Raw genomic sequence first — 17,480 nt, 5'->3', positions numbered from 1 at the left:
TGGTGCGTGTGTTTTATCACAGCAACTCTCCCCTTCACAAAGACATGACGCCATCGAAAGGCCTGCAGCATGGCCTCGGAGGGACACTGAGCTGTCTGGAGCTGATGGTTCTGACAGTGTTGAACAGATACCACTTTCTTTGCTTTGAAAATATAAAATATACCATAATATCCCGTTCATTTGCTTCTGTGCCTGGGGGCGCCTTGGTGCAGGGTCCGGGAACCATAGCCCCGACTTATGCTCCAAGTGTCGGGTTAGCTGAAGCCCAACAATCAAAAGCCTAGAGCGTGGACATGTATTCCTTTGTGTCTGGCATTCATGCATCCATCTGCCAGCTTAGCATTTTCAATGTCTGCTCAGTGCCGGGTGCTGGGGCTTGAACCCCGGGGGCTGGCGGTGAACAGTGAACTCCCCCAGGGAGCTGGCAGGCTGTTGGAGGATTACAAACTCAGGAAAGGATGCCTCCGGACAGGGCCAGTACACTGAGGGTGAGGAGCAGGTAGTATATGTTTTTGACTTTGCAGGCCTTGCAGTCTTTGTAGAAGCCACTCAACCCTAACGCTGCGGTGTCAAGTAGCCGGGGGCCTTGCACAAACCATGGGCGTGGCTGCGTTCTAGCGAAACTGCTTACAGAAGCGCAGGTGGATGAGTCAGGCTCCTGGTCCCAGGTGGTGGAGCCCCTGCAGTGGGTGTGAAGTGTGGAAGCAGAGGAGGGGGCAGCTGGCCTCCTGGGGAATGCTGAACGCCTGGCACAGGTGTGAGCTCTCCCACCTCCTGCCTGGGGGATCCCAGGTGAATTGAGGACGGTGGCAGAAAGGAGTGGAGAGGGAATTCTAATCAGAAGGCAAAATGTGTGCGAAAATGGAGTCATGAAGGAATCCCGCAGCTTGGGAACAGTATCAGTTTTAATATGCTCTGGAATGAGATTCGGGGTGGGGAAGGGAGACACAGGGCTACAGGGTTACTTCTCAGGGTGAAAACTCCAGTTTCATGGATCATTTCTCCTTTATTTTTTTGGTTAATCCTCCTCACCCGAGGATATTTTTCTATTGATTTTTAGAGAGTGGAAGAGGGGAGAGACAGAGAGAAACATCGATGTGAGAGACACATCAATTGGTTGCCTCCTGCACACGCCCCAACCAGGGCCAGAAATCGAGCCTGCAACCGAGGTATGTGCCCTTGACCGGAATTGAACCCGGGCCGATGCTCTTCCAGCGGTTCTCAACCTGTGGGTCGCGACCCCTTTGGCGGTCGAATGACCCTTTCACAGGGGTCGCCTAAGACCATCCTGCATATCAGAGATTTACATGACGATTCATAACAGTAGCAACATTACAGTTATGAAGTAGCAACGAAAATAATGTTATGGTTGGGTCACAACATGAGGAACTGTATTTAAAGGGCCAGAAGGTTGAGAACCACTGCTCTCTTCACTGAGCCAGATCAGCGAGGGCTCATTTCTCATTTTTGTTTTCTACCTCATTGTCGGGGGTGAATCACATCCTGTAGGAGCCTTTCCAGAGAATGGGTTCCTGGCCGGCGGCTGCCACCTTCAGAGACTCGGCGGGCAGCTAGGTTGGCACCTGCCTGTGCAGTTTGGTCCCTTCCCTGCTCTCTAGGCATCTGCATTGTTCGTCTGCTGGTGCAGCAAGAAACGGCTATCCTAATTTTGAAGATTAGCTCCTGGAATTCTGTAAAAACGCCTTCTCCTCTAAGAGTAAGGCGCGGGTGGGGGGAAAAGCAAATTCTGACCGTGTCGTGACCAGAAGGGAGCAGAGACAAGTTCACGGGCCCTTTTTCTGGAAAGACACCTGAAGGCTCTGTCCACCTGTTGATCAGCCTCAGATAAGTCTGCTCGGAAGTTTTGCCCGGTAGAGAAACGCGATCTGTTACAGACATAGTACCGCATCGCCCACATCAGCGGCCGCCAAGCTTCGGACCTCGCAGCCCGCAGTGCCCCCGGACCACGGCTGGCGACCGCTGTCTCAATGACTGGCTCAGGATGTTCTCTGTGGGTGGTGACAAAGGAAAGTGCTCATCGTCCTGCCTGTCTGCAGTTACGTGGGCGTCGGGGGCACCGCCCTCGATGCTTCTGTTCCCGAGAGCCCCATCCTGATGCCCCCTGACCTCCCCGGGGTGGTCTGATCAGTCGCTCTGGTGGCACCGGCCTGTGCAGGAGTGTGTCCGCCCGCGTGTGGCCCAGCAGGAGTGCAGCGCTGCAGCCTCCCTTTGGAAGTCTCCCGTGTGGCCTGAGCAGAGCCGGCCTCTGCTGCCCTGCCTGAGGCCGCGGCGGGAGGTTAGGGGATTTGCCCTCAGTCTCACCGCTAGTTAGTGATGGAGCCGGGGTGACATCTGAGTCCGCAGTGCCTGGCCTGGGCGGGCCTCATTGCCTCCACCCCCTGCCCTTGCCACTGCGTGGGGCACCCTTTTTTTTAGGACGACTGGGAATTTGTAGTGAGGGGCTGTCCCACTTCAAGGTCATGCTCAGCCAGCCAGTGAATATGGTGTGTGGTTATTTTTGTCTCCTTCATTCAGTTATTCCCATACAGACGATGTAATTCTATTACATTAGCAACTTGCATTTTAGACGTTCCGTGAGTACATTTCCATTCTGATAAGTCATTTTGATGACACTGGACGACTAGAAAGTGGTTCATCCTGAGAATCATTGGACACTGTACCCACGTGTGGTCGGCCTCGTGTATGTTTGGGTTCTGGCTGTTTAAGCTGTTGGGGACCCTTCCCCGGTTGTGGACAGCGCTCAGCAGCAGCCACGCAGGGCCTGGCCGTGTCCTTCCTCTAAGGCAGCGGTTCTCAACCTGTGGGTCGCGACCCCTTTGGCGGTCGAATGACCCTTTCACAGGGGTCGCCTAAGACCATCCTGCATATCAGAGATTTACATGACGATTCATAACAGTAGCAAAATTACAGTTATGAAGTAGCAACGAAAATAATGTTATGGTTGGGTCACAACATGAGGAGCTGTATTTAAAGGGCCAGAAGGTTGAGAACCACTGCACTAAGGAGAGTGTTTTCTGGATTCTTCTCTCAGGCTCTGGATTCTCCTGTCAGGCTCCGGATTCTCCTGTCAGGCTCTGATGATTTAGATGTTGGATTTCCTTTCCTTTATCAAGTCCCTATATCTATCTCCTGTGACATTTTCTATTTCTGTCTTTTGTTTTGTTTCCTCTGAAAGATTGCTCAATGTTTTTATCTGTCTTTGAAAAAATTTTAATATTAAGCAATGTCTTCAACTTGTAAGAGCTATTTTTATTTCTGATTACTCCTTTTTCATTGCATCCTCTTTTTTTTTTTTTTTTGAACCTTCTGAAGTCTCCCTGTGCAGAAGACAGTTTATTCTTTACATTTCTTTTTTATTGAATTTACTGGAGTGACATTGGTTTGCAAAACCGCACAGGTTTCAAGCGCACAACTCGGTAAAACATCACCGCACAGTGCGTACTGCGCCCGGGGCCCAGGCAAAGGCTCTTAGAATTTTGCGTTGTTTTTTTTGTTAATCCTCACCTGAGGATATTTTTTCCATTGATTTTTAAAGAGAGTGGAAGGGAGAGGGAGAGACTGAGAGAGAGAAACGTTGATGTGAGAGAGAGAGACATCGAGTGGCTGCCTCTCACTCGCACCCAGACCAGGGCCAGGGATTGAGCCTGCAACCGAAGTACGTGCCCTTGTCCGGACTCAAACCCGGGCCCCTTCCGTCGGTGGGCCAGCACTGTCACTGAGTCAGACAGGCCAGGGCAAGTCTCTTGTTTTTATGGCTGGGCCATGTTTGCTGTGAGAATGCTGTTTAGAGGTGGCGGTCTGTCGTCTTTTTCCTTTTAGTTTTTCCACGTTCTCCCAACTTTCTCTGGGGGTAATTTTTATTTGCCTTTTCATTGTTCAGTTTATCCTGAATTTCTCTTTAATGCCGTCTGCTTTACGTATACAGGGTGGGGCGAACGTAGGTGGTGTATAGTTGTGAGGATGTGACACAGTTTATATTCTTGTATTGTCATTAATTAATTATTACAGTGTTTATTTGTATTCGTCTTCTGTAAACCTGCCTTGCCCGCCCCTGTATGTTTTGGGATCCTCGGCGGTCTGTGCCAGTATAAAAGTGAGGCGACATTAGGTCTAACAAGGAGTTTTCCGTACGTTGGAGGATGTGTCGGCTGGCAGGCTTCATTCCACGAGAGTGGACGGGAACGTGTACCCTGAGGACTGCCTCAGCGTCCGATGTGGGCAGCTTCCCTCTTTGGCGCCCGTGACTTTGTTAGCTGCTCTGGGCCCTCGGCTGTTCTTTGTGTCTGTAGGGAGAATGCCGCTGTGGGGTGGGGAGTGGGAGCACATCCGAGTGGACTTCTGTGAACAGACCTTCAAATCCCTTCAGTTCAGCCCCAGACGTCACTGCCTCCTCCTTCGTGCACCCCGAGAGGGTTCCCATGGCACCCACCTCCACCGTCGCTTCTTATGGGGTCTCCCTGTACCTCCCACAATACACGGAAGGCGCTTACAGGACCTACCATCTGCTTGGCACTCTTCCAAGTGCATTTTAGATATTTTCTCATTGAATCTTCACGACAGACTCATGGGGAAAATCCAGTTATCAGCCCACTTCACAGATGCGGAAACAGGCCCAGAGAGGTGGAGATCACACAGTAGGTGGCGAAGCTGAGGTTCAGACCGCATCTGTTTGTGTTTTTTGTTTATTTCTTTTTTATTTTTTATCCGTGTTGTAAGCCGCACACTGTCCTCCCTGTGGTGTGTCGGTGAGACCCTCCATCCCTCTCCACCTGGTGCCCCTCCACTCAGAACCCTGGCCCTCGCCTCTGACATGCTCAGCTGGACCCCGGTTCCCTGCCTCTGCTCCCCCACCCCCCGAGCCTGTGCTCCCCGCAGCAGCTGGAGGAATATTCTCAGATCAGGGTCTCCCCTGATTAAAGCACTCGGTGACTTCTCCTCTCAACCCCGTTAAACCCCATACCCTTCCCCTGGCCATGACCAGCCCACGTCTCTCTGCGTCTCCCTGCTCTCGGCCCCTCTTCCTGGGCAGCTTGTCCTTGTCTTAGGGACCTGGACTTGCCGCTGCTCTGTCCCCTGATTGTCAGGGCACCTGCGATCAGTCAGATCTCACTCGCGCTCGCGCACACATTGACCTACGCTAGTTTTCAAAGAGCGGAGCAGGATGGTAAAGCTCTTATTTGTTCAGGTGTGTGTCTTTCCGAAGTGGAGCCTGAGGTCCTTGAGGGCAGGGGCCTTGTCTAGTTTGGTGATGTGCCCGGTGCCTGGAGGAGGACCTGGCCCTCGGGCTGCTGCCCTGGCCCCTCCCTGCCGCCCACCGGGGCAGTCACTGTTTTCAAGCAGCAAATTTTCAAGCGCGATGTGCTTACGTTCCATTATCAGTATTTTTGTCACATCTGCAAACCCCCTATCTTACTTCTCCCATTTTTTTCTTTACTTTTTAAACTACTTAAATGTATATGAAATAGAAACTTTATACCACAGTGTCCGTGGAAAACTGATATTGTCAAAAACAAGTGACTATAAAGGAGAATGTAAACGAATTAATTTGAAATGTCATTCCAGGGATCACTTAAAATGGTCTGTCAGAGATTCAGTTTCATGCCCGGCTGGTCTGTACTCCGGTCGCATCAGAGTGGAGAGCAGCGTGCTCGGCCGTAGTCTTGAACTTGAAGCCCGTCATTTGAAAAGTGACCCTTTAAGGCAGCGGTTCTCAACCTGTGGGTCGCGACCCCTTTGGGGGTGGAACGACCCTTTCACAGGGGTCGCCGAAGACCATCGGAAAACACATATATCATTACATATTGTTTTTGTGGTGAATCACTGTGCTTTAATTATGTTCAATGTGTCACAATGAACCTGGGGGCCGCCACCACATGAGGAACCGTGTGAAAGGGCCGCAGCGTCAGGAAGGCTGAGAGCCGCTGCTCTAATGGATCTGCAGCAACAGCTGTGTCCGATCGCTAACGTCTCCTAAAGCCCGGCCGGCGGGGCCCGGTGTCGCCCGGGCCATTTCCGGGCCGGGTTTCGGGAGCTGTCCGTGTCCGTGTCCGTGTCCGCTGTCCGTGCCAGCGTGCACATGCCCGGCGTGAGGCCGGTGTGGGGAGACGCTGGGGAGACGCTGGAGCGCCGGGTGACATTCTCCTCCCCGTCCAGGGCCGACCACGCTGGACGGAGGATGGGCATGGCCTCGTGTTTAGGACGACCGACCCGGATGGCGGCCAGCGAAGGTATGAGGATGACGTCACGTTTCCGGTGGTTCCTGTCCACGTTTATCCTGCTGTATTTAATGAATCAAGTAAACAGCCAGAAAAAAGGTAAGTGCCTTCGAGTCACAGAGAATGAACTGACTGTGGTCTTGTGTCTTCATTGAAACCTTTAGGGCTTGAGTGGTTAAAATCCGTTTCTTTGTCATCTCCTTTCTACATACGTTTGGTTTCTTTTTAAAAAGCCCTTGAATATAGATCTAAGTATTCTTTCCCCATTTTAAAAGCTCAGGTATAAGTTACATTCAATAAAATTTACCCTTTTGGGATCAAGTTCTGTGAGTTTTGACAAATGCATACGGTTATGTGGCCACCAGCGCAAGGTGCAGAACAGTCTCTCCAGAACTTTCCCAGGCTCCTCTGGGCCAGCCGCTCCCGTCCCCCCTCCAGCCACACTGACCGGCTTCTCTCTCTCCAGTGCCTTTCAGAATGTCCTATAAATGAAATCGAATACTGTATCTCTCTTTAACATGCTACTTGTTTTCGTTTTATTTAACTACCTTAAGAATGTTTGTTTAGATGTCACCTAATTTATTTCTATAAAACATTATCCCTCTGCCCCTGGGTTTAGTGTGGATGTTATTTCCATTTCCCCAAGATCACGATTAAATAACTTCATTATAACTACTGATAATTTCAAATGTGAGCGCTTATAATGTTTTTTGTTTTCTTTTATACAAACAGCTTTATGATTTAGTGCTGTAGTAAATATCATGCCGACTCTATGTAAATACTAGAGAAAAAGACTTTTTCATAGGCACTTATATAGAACAGGGTTTTTTTTCCAGCTGGGGTGCCGCAAGAATTTTTAAAATATGACTATTTAGTCAGGGGCACTGACCTCTTTTCCCTTAGATTGTCAACTAAGAAAATGACAACAGCCAACACACGAGTCATTAGGTGTGAATTAATTAAAATTATACCTATTTTTTTGTCCTATTGGCAAAAAATATATTTTTTGGTGTGCCCCAGAATTTTAGTAATTAGTGTATGTGTGCCATGAGATGAAAAAGGTTGAAAATGGCTGATACAGAGAGTCTGAGGTAGAATACCTCTTTTATACTTTAATTGCTGTTCCCTCTCCCTCCCCCCCAACCCCCTCCCTCTCTCCTTTCCTTTTTCCCCCTTTCATCCTTTCTCTTTCCCTCCTTTTGTGCCCTCCTTTCTTCGAAGTTTCCTCTTAGAATGACAGTCTCCCATTGCATAGCGCTGACACGTTCCATGACGTCATTTTATAGATGCAGTGAGCACTGTTAGATTGTGATCTTCTGGATGGCTACTTTGCAGTTGTTTAGGCCCACGTGAACTATATATTTCTCAGATACTTGTGTGAGCTCATTACCGTATAAATTTAATATGCTGCATAAAAATCTGGAGGTTGGTTATGGGGTTTCTATGTAGGTGGCAGTCTGGTAGCCAGCAGTGAGGCAGGAGTGGCTGGGAGTGTCTAGAGCCCTGTTTGTGGGAAAGACATAGCTCTTACCTAGAGTTATTTTTTCCTTTTTTTTTTTTTAGTAAATGAGGCTCTTGGAGATAAAAATTCTCCTAGGCCCCCGCTGGGTCCCACCACGGAGTCCACACGGGCGCTCCTCTATTTGTCTTCGTTGCCTGGAAGTGGAATTTTTGATGGAAGCCTACCCCCTGAGTGGTTAGCGGTCGGCCCACTTTCATCAGGTTACTCCGGAGCTTTTTTAAGCCGGAGCTACAAAAAGAAATATAAAACCAGCCCCCTCCTGGGCCTGCAGGCTCATCTCCGCACAGAGCGTGGGCCCGCTGCAGACACACATGCTTGTACTTACTGAATGCAGCTTGACTTGCTCTTTGCAGAGCAGCTCCATCATTCAGCACGGTGTGTGTGTGTGGTTTCTCGTCTCCAGGCGGCCCCCGTGACGTGAAGTGTGTGACCAGCGATTTGCAAGCGTGGGACTGCTCTTGGAGAGCGCCCTCGGGAGCGGGCCGCCGTGCTCTTTACGATGTTTGCCTCCAAAACGGGTAATGGAAATGCTTCGATTCATTGACAGCTCCCGCCTAAGAGTAAAGGTTCTCTCTTTAATTTTAGAGCATAACGATTTTGTTCTGTACATTTTATGAAGGAAATTTGAAATCTGAGCTCTCTGTTTCCTACAAATGCTGACTCTTTCATCAGTCGGGAATAGGTGGCACACCGGGCCTGTGGGTGGGTGGTGGGTGCTGATCTCCCCGGGGAAGGTTCGCTGGTCTGCCCCAGGCCAGCGCCTGCCTATATCGGTGAGGCCAGTGGTTCCCAACATGGGGCACACGCCCCACAGGGGGGCAATTTGATTTTTAAGGGGGGCCGATTAGAGCATGAGTGATTAACAGTGAATTTTTTGCATTGCTTATGGTCTTAGGGGCCTCCTATACAGTATATAAATATATATTGTGGCATTTATGCATTTCAGGTCTTTATTTTATATGTTTTGAAACTTTATTTTCTATTTTTTCATATGACTTCATATTATTTTTTTTAACAATTTCTTAGTGATTTCTTCCTCAGTACTTCAACTATCCTTTCTTCCTTTCATTTTTCTCTTTTATGGACGCCATGTTCTTTGGAAGCTTGTTTAGACCAAGTTAATAGCCTTTTAGGCTTCCTCCACATGAATAGGTGTTCACTTTTTGAATAATAAGAATTATATGTCACGGGGGAGGGGCATCAGGATTTTAGAGGTGCTTAGGTGGGGCGTGGCCAGACAAAGGTTGGGAACCACTGCGTTAGGCTGAAGTTTGGACTGTGCCTAACAGAAAACGTCAGTAACGGTGGCTTACCAGCTGGTCCTTCGCCCTCACGTGCAAGGTCTGGAGTGCGAGTTCAGGGCTGACCGGCTGTTTGTGGCCACGAGAGCCCCGGGTTCCTCTGTCCCCGCTGCTCCGCCGTCCTCGGCATGTGGTCACGTGGTTCAGGATGAGGCCTGAGAAGCAGCTGTCATGTCTGCATCCCGTAAAGCGGGAGGAGAAGAGGATGCTCTTCCTTAGGGACACTTCCGAGAAGTGCCACTCACACCTGCGCTACGTCCCACGGGCGGAACCCGGGCAGACGGCTAAGCCGACGCGCACAGGGCTGGGCCCTTTTTCTCCCAGCCGGGTGGCAGTGTGCCCAGATACACAGCGGGTTCATGTCAATAAGGAAAAGGGGAAGTAAACCTTAGGAGGCAGGTGGCAGGTTCTGTCACACCTCCTGACCCTCTCAGGTAAGCTGGAGAGGGCTAGACGCTCCGAAGGCCGGACTGAGGCCTTTGGGCTGCCTGCGAGCCACACCATGCACCTCCCCCATCCCATCCCATCCCATGGGATTGTCTAAATCGGGGGGTGGGGAACCTTTTTCCCGACAAGGGCTATTTAGATATTTATAACACCATTTGTGGGGCATGCAAAATTATCAAATTAAAAATTGGCATGCAATATTCGGTCAAACATTTAACTAACTCGTCCCTAATGCCTTGGCAGGGCCAGGCCCAATGGTTTCCGGGGACTCATATGGCCCTTGGGGAGGGTGCTCCCCATCTCTGGTCTCAGTGATTCCAGAGGGTCCCACTGAGCAGCTCCAATCCCCGTTGGCTGATGGGCAGTCCTCATGTAAATGGACGTCAATGTGTATTTACAGACACTCGGGTTTTTTTCTCATTTGGAGGGCATTGAGGGGGTGTTGTCCCAAGAACTGGGGTAATTTATCAGTTTGGATGAGTTTGGTTGTGTTGCAGAAACAACCCTCACTTCTCATCTCTTTACTCCCTGCTGCGAAAATAAAGGATGCTTTGCTGTGGGTGCCCTGTGCTCTCTTGGGTCCGCTGGTAGCTCTGCTCAGGCCCAGGCCCAGGCCCAGGGGCTGTGGTGACCCGGAAGCGGGGAGCACAGGTGGAGGGGCTTCCCACTTCCGCCCGGAAGGGGAAGTGATCATGTGACTTCACTCAGCGTTCCCTGCAGGCCCTGCTTGGAGGAGTGGGGAAGTGCATGCAGTCCCACGGCGAGTGCAGAGGGGAGCCCTCCAGAGTGTGGGGAAGAGCCACGGGCCACAGGGAGAGGAAGTCGGTGCCGCCCCCAGGGGTTCGCGGGGGCCAGACTGTGGGCTCAGTGCTCACAGGGTGTTTGGGGGGCCAGCGAGCACCGGCCCAGGAGGGTGGCGGCCGCTCCAGAGACGCTGCTCGGAGGAAGCGTGGTGGGAGAAGGAAGACTCCGTTTTCTCAGCAGAGAAGGACAAAAGGCCATTCCAGGTGGAAAGAGGATCGGGCTCGGTGCGTGCACGGATGACAGCACGATTCTGAGGACTCGGGTGGTTTTGATGCCCCGAGCCCAGAGGGTTCTGGGCTCCGCACAGGAAAGAGTTCCAGCCCCGAGCCAGCCCCGCGGTTCAGTGCAGGGAGTGCCTCCTCCCAGCAGCGCAGCGCCTCTCCTGACCTGAGAGGCAGGGAGGCCTGTCTCCAGAGGTGGAGCTGGTGGTGGTGTACTTTCTATGGAAAATAGCCGGCGTGGGGAAAGAGAGTGGAAAAAGCACATTGGGATTAACTTTAACCTTTACACGGTATATTTTGTGGTTTGTTTTTCTTTTCTGGTATGAATACACCTTTGTGGTATGAGCAAGCTATTGATAGCAATCTTATCTCATGACTGCTTAGCCAAGTTTTGTGCCTGGTGGCAGGTAGCAGGCTGGCAGGTAGCAGGGTAGCGGGTAGTGGGTAGCAGGTAACAGGGAGCAGGGTAGCAGGGAGCAGAGCAGCAGGGTAGCAGGGAGCAGGGCAGCAGGGTAGCAGGGTGGTGGGTAGTACAGTAGCAGGGAGCAGGGAGCAGGGCAGCAGGGTAGCAGGTAGCAGGTAGCAGGGTGGTGGGTAGTACGGTAGCAGGGAGCAGGTAGCAGGGTAGCGGGTAGCAGGTAGCAGGTGCTGAGTCTAACATGGCTTCACTTGGGCCTGTTTGTTTACTTCTCGTGCCCCTTCCCTGTGTTAGCTGTGTGCTGCTGGCACCAAAAGAAGCCTCACCATGAGCTGAGAGGAGGGAGCCCAGCGTTTGAAGTCCTCAGGCCTGAGTGAATGATGTGAACAGGCCCCTGTTAGGTGCTGGGGTGCAGACAGGGGTGTGGACGCCACCAAGAGTCCCTTTGCTTGCGTTAACATTTTTCATGGGAAGTTAGAAATACGTATGAATAACGGTAAAAGAATGGAAACGTGTTTCATAAAGATACAAAGGGCCATGGAGCCACAGAGGAGACGGTCGCTTCTGTCCGAGAGGTAATGAGTGGGAAGTAGAAGCATTTTGAAGGCAGAGTTGCCCAGAAAGTTTGTTCAGTGAACCAGGAGCCAAGACAGAGGAGCAGACAAATCGAAGGTGTGTTTTTAGGGGTGACAAGTAGCCAGTTTCCTTTCTGTGGTCAGTGTCTGTTAGAAGAGAGGGGTGTTGAGGGAGGGTGTGTGCAGTGGAAGGTAAGGCTGGAGAGGGAACTGGGGTCGGGTTTGAAGAGCTTGCTGCAGTCCTGGTTCTTGAAGAAATCATCCATGCTTCCTCAACTTTCTGCTACAATCTGGTGATTTTTCTTACGCCCATATTGATGCACTTACCATTATACCATCTTGTAGCATTCTTAAAATGCAGTGTAAAAATGCAGTGTAACCTGTCGTGTTTTTGTGTATAAAAGAGCATAAACTATTTTCCAGTGCATTTTGTGTTAATCAAGGTTTAATGGAACTTGTTCTATTAATTTTATCTGCTGATTAAAATTTGATTTCTTATATTGCAGGTCCCGTTCTTCTTGTTATCAATTGGGGAAAACAAGTACTAAAATCCCACCTCTTAATCCGGGGCAGTATGAAATAACGATAAGCCCTCTACATGACTTTGGAAGTTCTATAAGCAAATTCACACTAAATGAAAAAAATGTGTGTAAGTATTTGAGAAGAATGTGAACTTGGGAAATAACTCAGATTTCCCCGTTGTTATCTAAATATAAACTGCCTCCTATTCCATTGAATGGCGGGGAGGTACCATAATCACTTGAAATGATTGGTTGTTACCATTGAGATTTTTGTTTCCAGTTTTTCAATATTCTAACCAACGCTTTAAAGAGCATCTTTTGCACATGTATGTTTCCGACTTTGTGTGGTGATTTCGTTAGGCTGAGTGTCTAGACTTGGGAACACCGCATTGAAGGAAATCCCACTTTTTATGGCTTTTCAGATCCATTGCCAATCTTTCTCCCAAAGTTCAGAATCTCTTTGTAGTCCCCAAAACGTCATCTTAGAGCGTGCCTGTCCTCCCACCTCCTGGCCAGGACTGGGTATTGTCCATCTTCGTTTTCCATTTCACTCTGATGGCCCCCAGATTAGAGCTCCGTTGTTTTTGCATTTCTGTGATGGTTACATTTTTTAATTATCAGTCATTTATGTATTTTTTGAACGATTTCTACCCTTGGTAAATTTTCTCATGCTGAATTTATTATGGTTGTTACTTCTGTCATATTTGTTACAAATATCTTTCCAAGTTTACAATTTTAACTTTTGTGGTGTTTTTCACACCACGGGTTTTCGTCTTTATGTAAATAGAATTTCTTGCTGTTTCTCTTTATGAGTTTTTGGTTTCGTTTTCATACCCGATGTAAGCCTTTTATTCATATGGAATTGCTTTGTCGTATTGTAGGGGGAATCTCAGTCTTTTTCCAGATTTTTAAAAATCCCCCAGGACTCTGTCTGCGAGCGCGTTTGTGCTGTCTGATTCTGCAGTAGGTGCTCGGAGGTCCTGTCTGGGAAGCTGCTTGCAGATGACAGTGTCAGGAAGGGTTAGGAAGGCACATCAAGGGAGACTCTAGCTGACTTATTTGATTGATAGCTCAGTGCTTTTGCATATCGGGTAATCTCATGATAGCATTTTTAATAATGGCTTGACTGTGATTCGAGTATTAGATAACAGTATCCCAACACTAAGTATGCCCATTACTACTGCTAAGATAGTACTGGTAAGAAATTGAAAGGCGCTCCAGCCAGTCTGGCTCAGTGGATAGAGCATCGGCCCATGGACTAAAGGGTCCTGGTTTGATTCCGGTCAAGGGCATGTACCTAGGTTGCAGGCTTGATTCCTGGCCCTGCTACAGGTTCATGCAGGAGGCAGCCAATCAGTGTATCTCTCTCACATCAATGTTTCTTTCTCTCTATCTCCCCCCACCCCCTCTTCTCTCTCTAAAAATCAATGGAAAAATATCCTCAGGTGATGATTAACAAAAATAAATAAATAAATTGAAAGGCAGATTAGATGAACAGGACAGAGGGAGGTGGATGCATCAGCAGGTCCCGGGGCACCTGCCGTGTGCAGGGGAAGTTGTGGGGTGGGTGGTGCCGGGCACTGAGGAGCTGGGTTCTTTGGCCATTTGCCACTAAATAAAAGCAAGAGAAATCAAGTTTTCCCCAGATCTTAAGATGCTTTTAAAAGTGTACATATCAGAGGCGAACAAGGTATTTAACATATATGTATATACATGTAATAACTTTCTAATTGGCAAGAGCTAGGCACAACAGTAAGTCTTTTTAAGAATTTTAATGTCTAGGTTTCTTATAATAACCTGGTCATTTGGATCCGTCTGAGGCAGAATAAATACCGTGGAGCCTACGAAAGAGCTGGGAAGGCTCCCGACCTCGGGTGTCCCGCAGCAAAAAGAACAGGGAGGGTTGGGAGAAAAATGCTCCAGCTTTAAAAAATAAACAGACAAGACTGATGGAATTTCTTTCTTAGCTGGACGTTCGTAGTTTCTAGAAAGCTAGACATTGTTCTCAAGGATCTATTTCCAAGTATCCTGGGAGCTCAGGGACCTTCCCCGGCATACCGTAGAGAAAGAAGTGAAGAAGTGTGTGTGTGTGTGTGTGTGTGTGTGTGTGTGTGTGTGTTTTTAATCCTTTCATTTATAATTGCTGCCTGTAGCTTGAAATACTGGGAATGACTTGTGTTTTGAAGAGTCGCCCACTGCTATTTAGGTAAAATGTAAATTGTGTGGGCTTTTCAGGGAGGAAAGCACTTGAGTGGATGAATGTGGCCTTCGTAAAATACGCCCATGTTTCATAATTTTAAAGTCACTACCTCTTGCCGTCGCGAAGCGTTTGAAAGAACCGCCTTGCCAGAAGCCTGTGCTCTGGGTGGTCTCCCCTGCTCCCCCGCCCTCAGCACTAGGGCGCTTCTTTCTCTCCTTTGCCCCTTTCCTGGAAGCAGTGCCCCCTGAGCAGCAGGCCCCAGGGTCCTGAGATAGCTGAGGACCGTCGACGTTGCTGTGGGCGTGCTCTGTCTCCAGACATGTCACACAGACCCCCCCGGGCACGTGGCCAGCGGGTTGTGGTTAAACGGATACCACTATTCCTATGGACGTAGTTTTAAGTTCCAAGATGAATTTACGATATGGGTTTGCTCTGCCGTTTTCGTTACTTAGCACATTCGGACACCCCCTTGCCGGGACTTCACGGGTCCTGGAGCTCCGTGGGGCAGCCACGCGGATGGCCTGAGGCCTGGGAAGGCGTGTCTGTGTGTTTCTTGGAGCTTCCCCAGCCCTTACTGTCACTGCGGAGGGAGCATGCAGGAAAGAACCCCGGGTTTCTGGCCCCTCAGACCAGAAAGCCCGCGTTTCGTGGAACGGAACAGCCCATTCAGACCTTGTGTGTTCTCCACGGATCCACGGAGTACTCAGGGATTTCCCCGCCCCATATAGAGAGGGGGACCTGAAGCTTTAGAAGGCTTCCTACTTTTCTCTCTCTCTACCTTTTGTAAAGCAGCCCCTGAGGCCTCTGCCCCACCTCCACCCCCCAAACTTCTTTCTCAAACGTAGAGGGGCCCGCACCAGTGTTACTGGTCTGCTCTGTCTTCTGTGAGCTCTGCTTTGTTTGCCTGGATGGCACCCCATTTCTTTCGGTCTCAGTGGCCCTGGATTTTCTCTGGTTTCCTTCTGCGTCTGTGTCCTTCCTGCAGGGTCTCTGGTCTGTTGCTGGGGGAACTGTCTGTCCATGGCCCCCAGGCGAGCTTTGGCTGTTCTGCGTCTGTGCGCACATTCCTCTCTCCAGCTACACTCAGCAAAGTCCTCTCGCGTCAGGGACCACAGTCTCCCTCCGCTGTCTGCACACCCCTCCATTATGCCCTGGAGACTCCGTCTGCCCCCGCCCCCTGCATTCTCCTGCATTTCTTCAGGATGGTCCCTCCTTCCTTAGCCTTTCCTGCTTTTCTGGGCTAGGAACTTGAGGAGCTCTCAGACGTTTGCCTCTCTTGTTATACCAACCCTCCATTTCTTTGGTCCAGTCATTTCTTCGAAATGCCCACCAGATTTTGCCCTGGCTTTTCCATATACGTATCATGATCCAAGCCTCATGGCTCTCGCCAGGTTCCTACTTGGTCACCTCGTCCCTTTTTCGGCCCCCTGCCCTGCTGACCTAGCCTTCCTGAAGGACTTGCAGATCTGCCCAGGGACCCATTGGCCTCCTCCCTCGGTGTCTTGGCCTGTATTATGGTCTTGCTGCTATTGATTGATACCTATAACCAGGAAGAGCCCATGGCATCCTCCTGTGAGTGACTCCCCAGCGTGGGGGGCTCTGACACTGGGAGATGAGTGGGAGGGCGGCAGAGAAAGCCCCAGAGCAAGCTTGCCATCATTTTCCATCCTTTTCGTAGGCCTGACCTACAGCCGTACTGAAGTTCTTTTACTTCTCTCCGATGTGACTGACCTACTTGTAGGTCCCAGACCAGGGGACACCAGTGTGTGGTGGGAGCCCAGTGGCTACTCCAAGAGACATTAGGGATTTGAAACAGCCGCTGATAAATCATTTTCTCAGATTTGGCCAATGAGTCACTGGGAGCCGCTTATATAAATAAATACATACATTCTCTTTTTTTTCAGGAATAGGTTGAAGAGTTTGCTTCTCATTCTTGAGTACTTATTTTTATCAGGAAGGAATAGAGTTTAAGATGAGTTGACTAATAGAAGTACAATATGAGAAATCATTACCTATTTTACTAAGTATTATCTCCTTTTTTAAGCCCTCATTCCAGACCCTCCGGAGATCCTGCGTTTGTCTGCCAATTTCTCAACTTCTACGTTGCACCTGGAGTGGAGTGACAAGGGCTCTGCTTTTCCCCATCACGCAAATGTCATTTGGGAAATTAAAGTCCTACGGAAAGAGAATCTGGAACTCGTAAAATTAGTAAGTCTGAACTGAGTAGATTTTTTTTTTCCCTATGGCATTAAAGAAGCTGAATGCTTTTTAAAATGGCTTTTCAGGTGGCATCAGTGAACCTTTGGATTATTAGGGAAGTAGATCAGATATCCTTTCAGGGTTCATTAAAAACTAATCACTCATGCCCAGCCGGTGTGGCTCAGTCAGCCCTTGAGACAAGAGGTTGCTGGTTTGATTCCCGGTCAGGGCGCATGCCCAGATTGTAGGCTCAGTCCCCCAGTAGGGGACATGCAGGAGGCAGCCTATGGATGTTTCTCTCTCATCGATGTTTCTGTCTCTCTCTTCCTCTCCCTTCCTCCCTCTCTAAAAATCAATGGAAAAACAACAACACAGAAAACCCCCCACTAATCACTCAATGATTAAAATTATGTGCAGCCATTATGAAAAGGAAATTAAGGGAGGAACAATCCATGATTTTACCACTTGGGCACAGTAAACATTGCCTCCGTGTATTCCAGTCTAGCCTGTTTTATATGCATGTTTTTACATAAATAAAATAAAAGTGTACATATAATTAAGTCTATTATTTTATCTTTGTCTAATATTATCAACATAAAAAGAAATGTTTTGAAACATATTTAGCCATAGTAATTGAGAAATTTTGTATAAATCTGTAAGTTTGAATATATCTTAATCTGATTCTTATATTTAGTACTAATGCTTTTTCCCTGTTATTTTTTTTTATGTCCAATTTTAATGGGTTTCCTTATGATCTGTCTTCAGTTTGCTCTTAATCTAAGGGATAGTGAGAAACAGTAGTGAGAAGTTTTGACAGCTGGTAACGTGGTGATTCCTCCTCCTGTCCTTTTACTCTTATTCCCTAATGGGTTTGAAATGTGCTTAGTTATAGATTTAAGAATTAGACAGTATCTCATGATTTAACAATTTCTTTGCCTAAGTACATAGATGAAATAGTAAAGATAAATAGGATATCCTGTTTAAAGTTACCTTATTTTTCCTTTTTGACAATCCAAGTATTACATTCCTGAAAATA

At 48.8% G+C, this 17,480-nt stretch overlaps 1 protein-coding gene across 1 annotated transcript in view; it reads left to right on the top strand.

Moving 5' to 3' along the window:
* The window catches only part of LIFR (LIF receptor subunit alpha), a 67,172-nt gene that overhangs the window by 17,098 nt on the left and 32,594 nt on the right, over window positions 1-17,480 (top strand). Inside the window, exons 2-5 of the mRNA XM_081089000.1 lie at window positions 6,175-6,335; window positions 8,162-8,276; window positions 12,031-12,173; window positions 16,290-16,453. Coding sequence (XP_080945126.1) covers window positions 6,197-6,335; window positions 8,162-8,276; window positions 12,031-12,173; window positions 16,290-16,453 — 561 coding nt within the window. The 5' untranslated portion in view covers window positions 6,175-6,196. The remainder of the gene's footprint in view (window positions 1-6,174; window positions 6,336-8,161; window positions 8,277-12,030; window positions 12,174-16,289; window positions 16,454-17,480) is intronic.

This window comes from Myotis nattereri (assembly GCF_964212035.1).
Source record: "Myotis nattereri genome assembly, chromosome: 4".
Lineage (NCBI taxonomy): Eukaryota > Metazoa > Chordata > Mammalia > Chiroptera > Vespertilionidae > Myotis > Myotis nattereri.
This window is presented reverse-complemented; position numbering and strand designations above follow the sequence as displayed.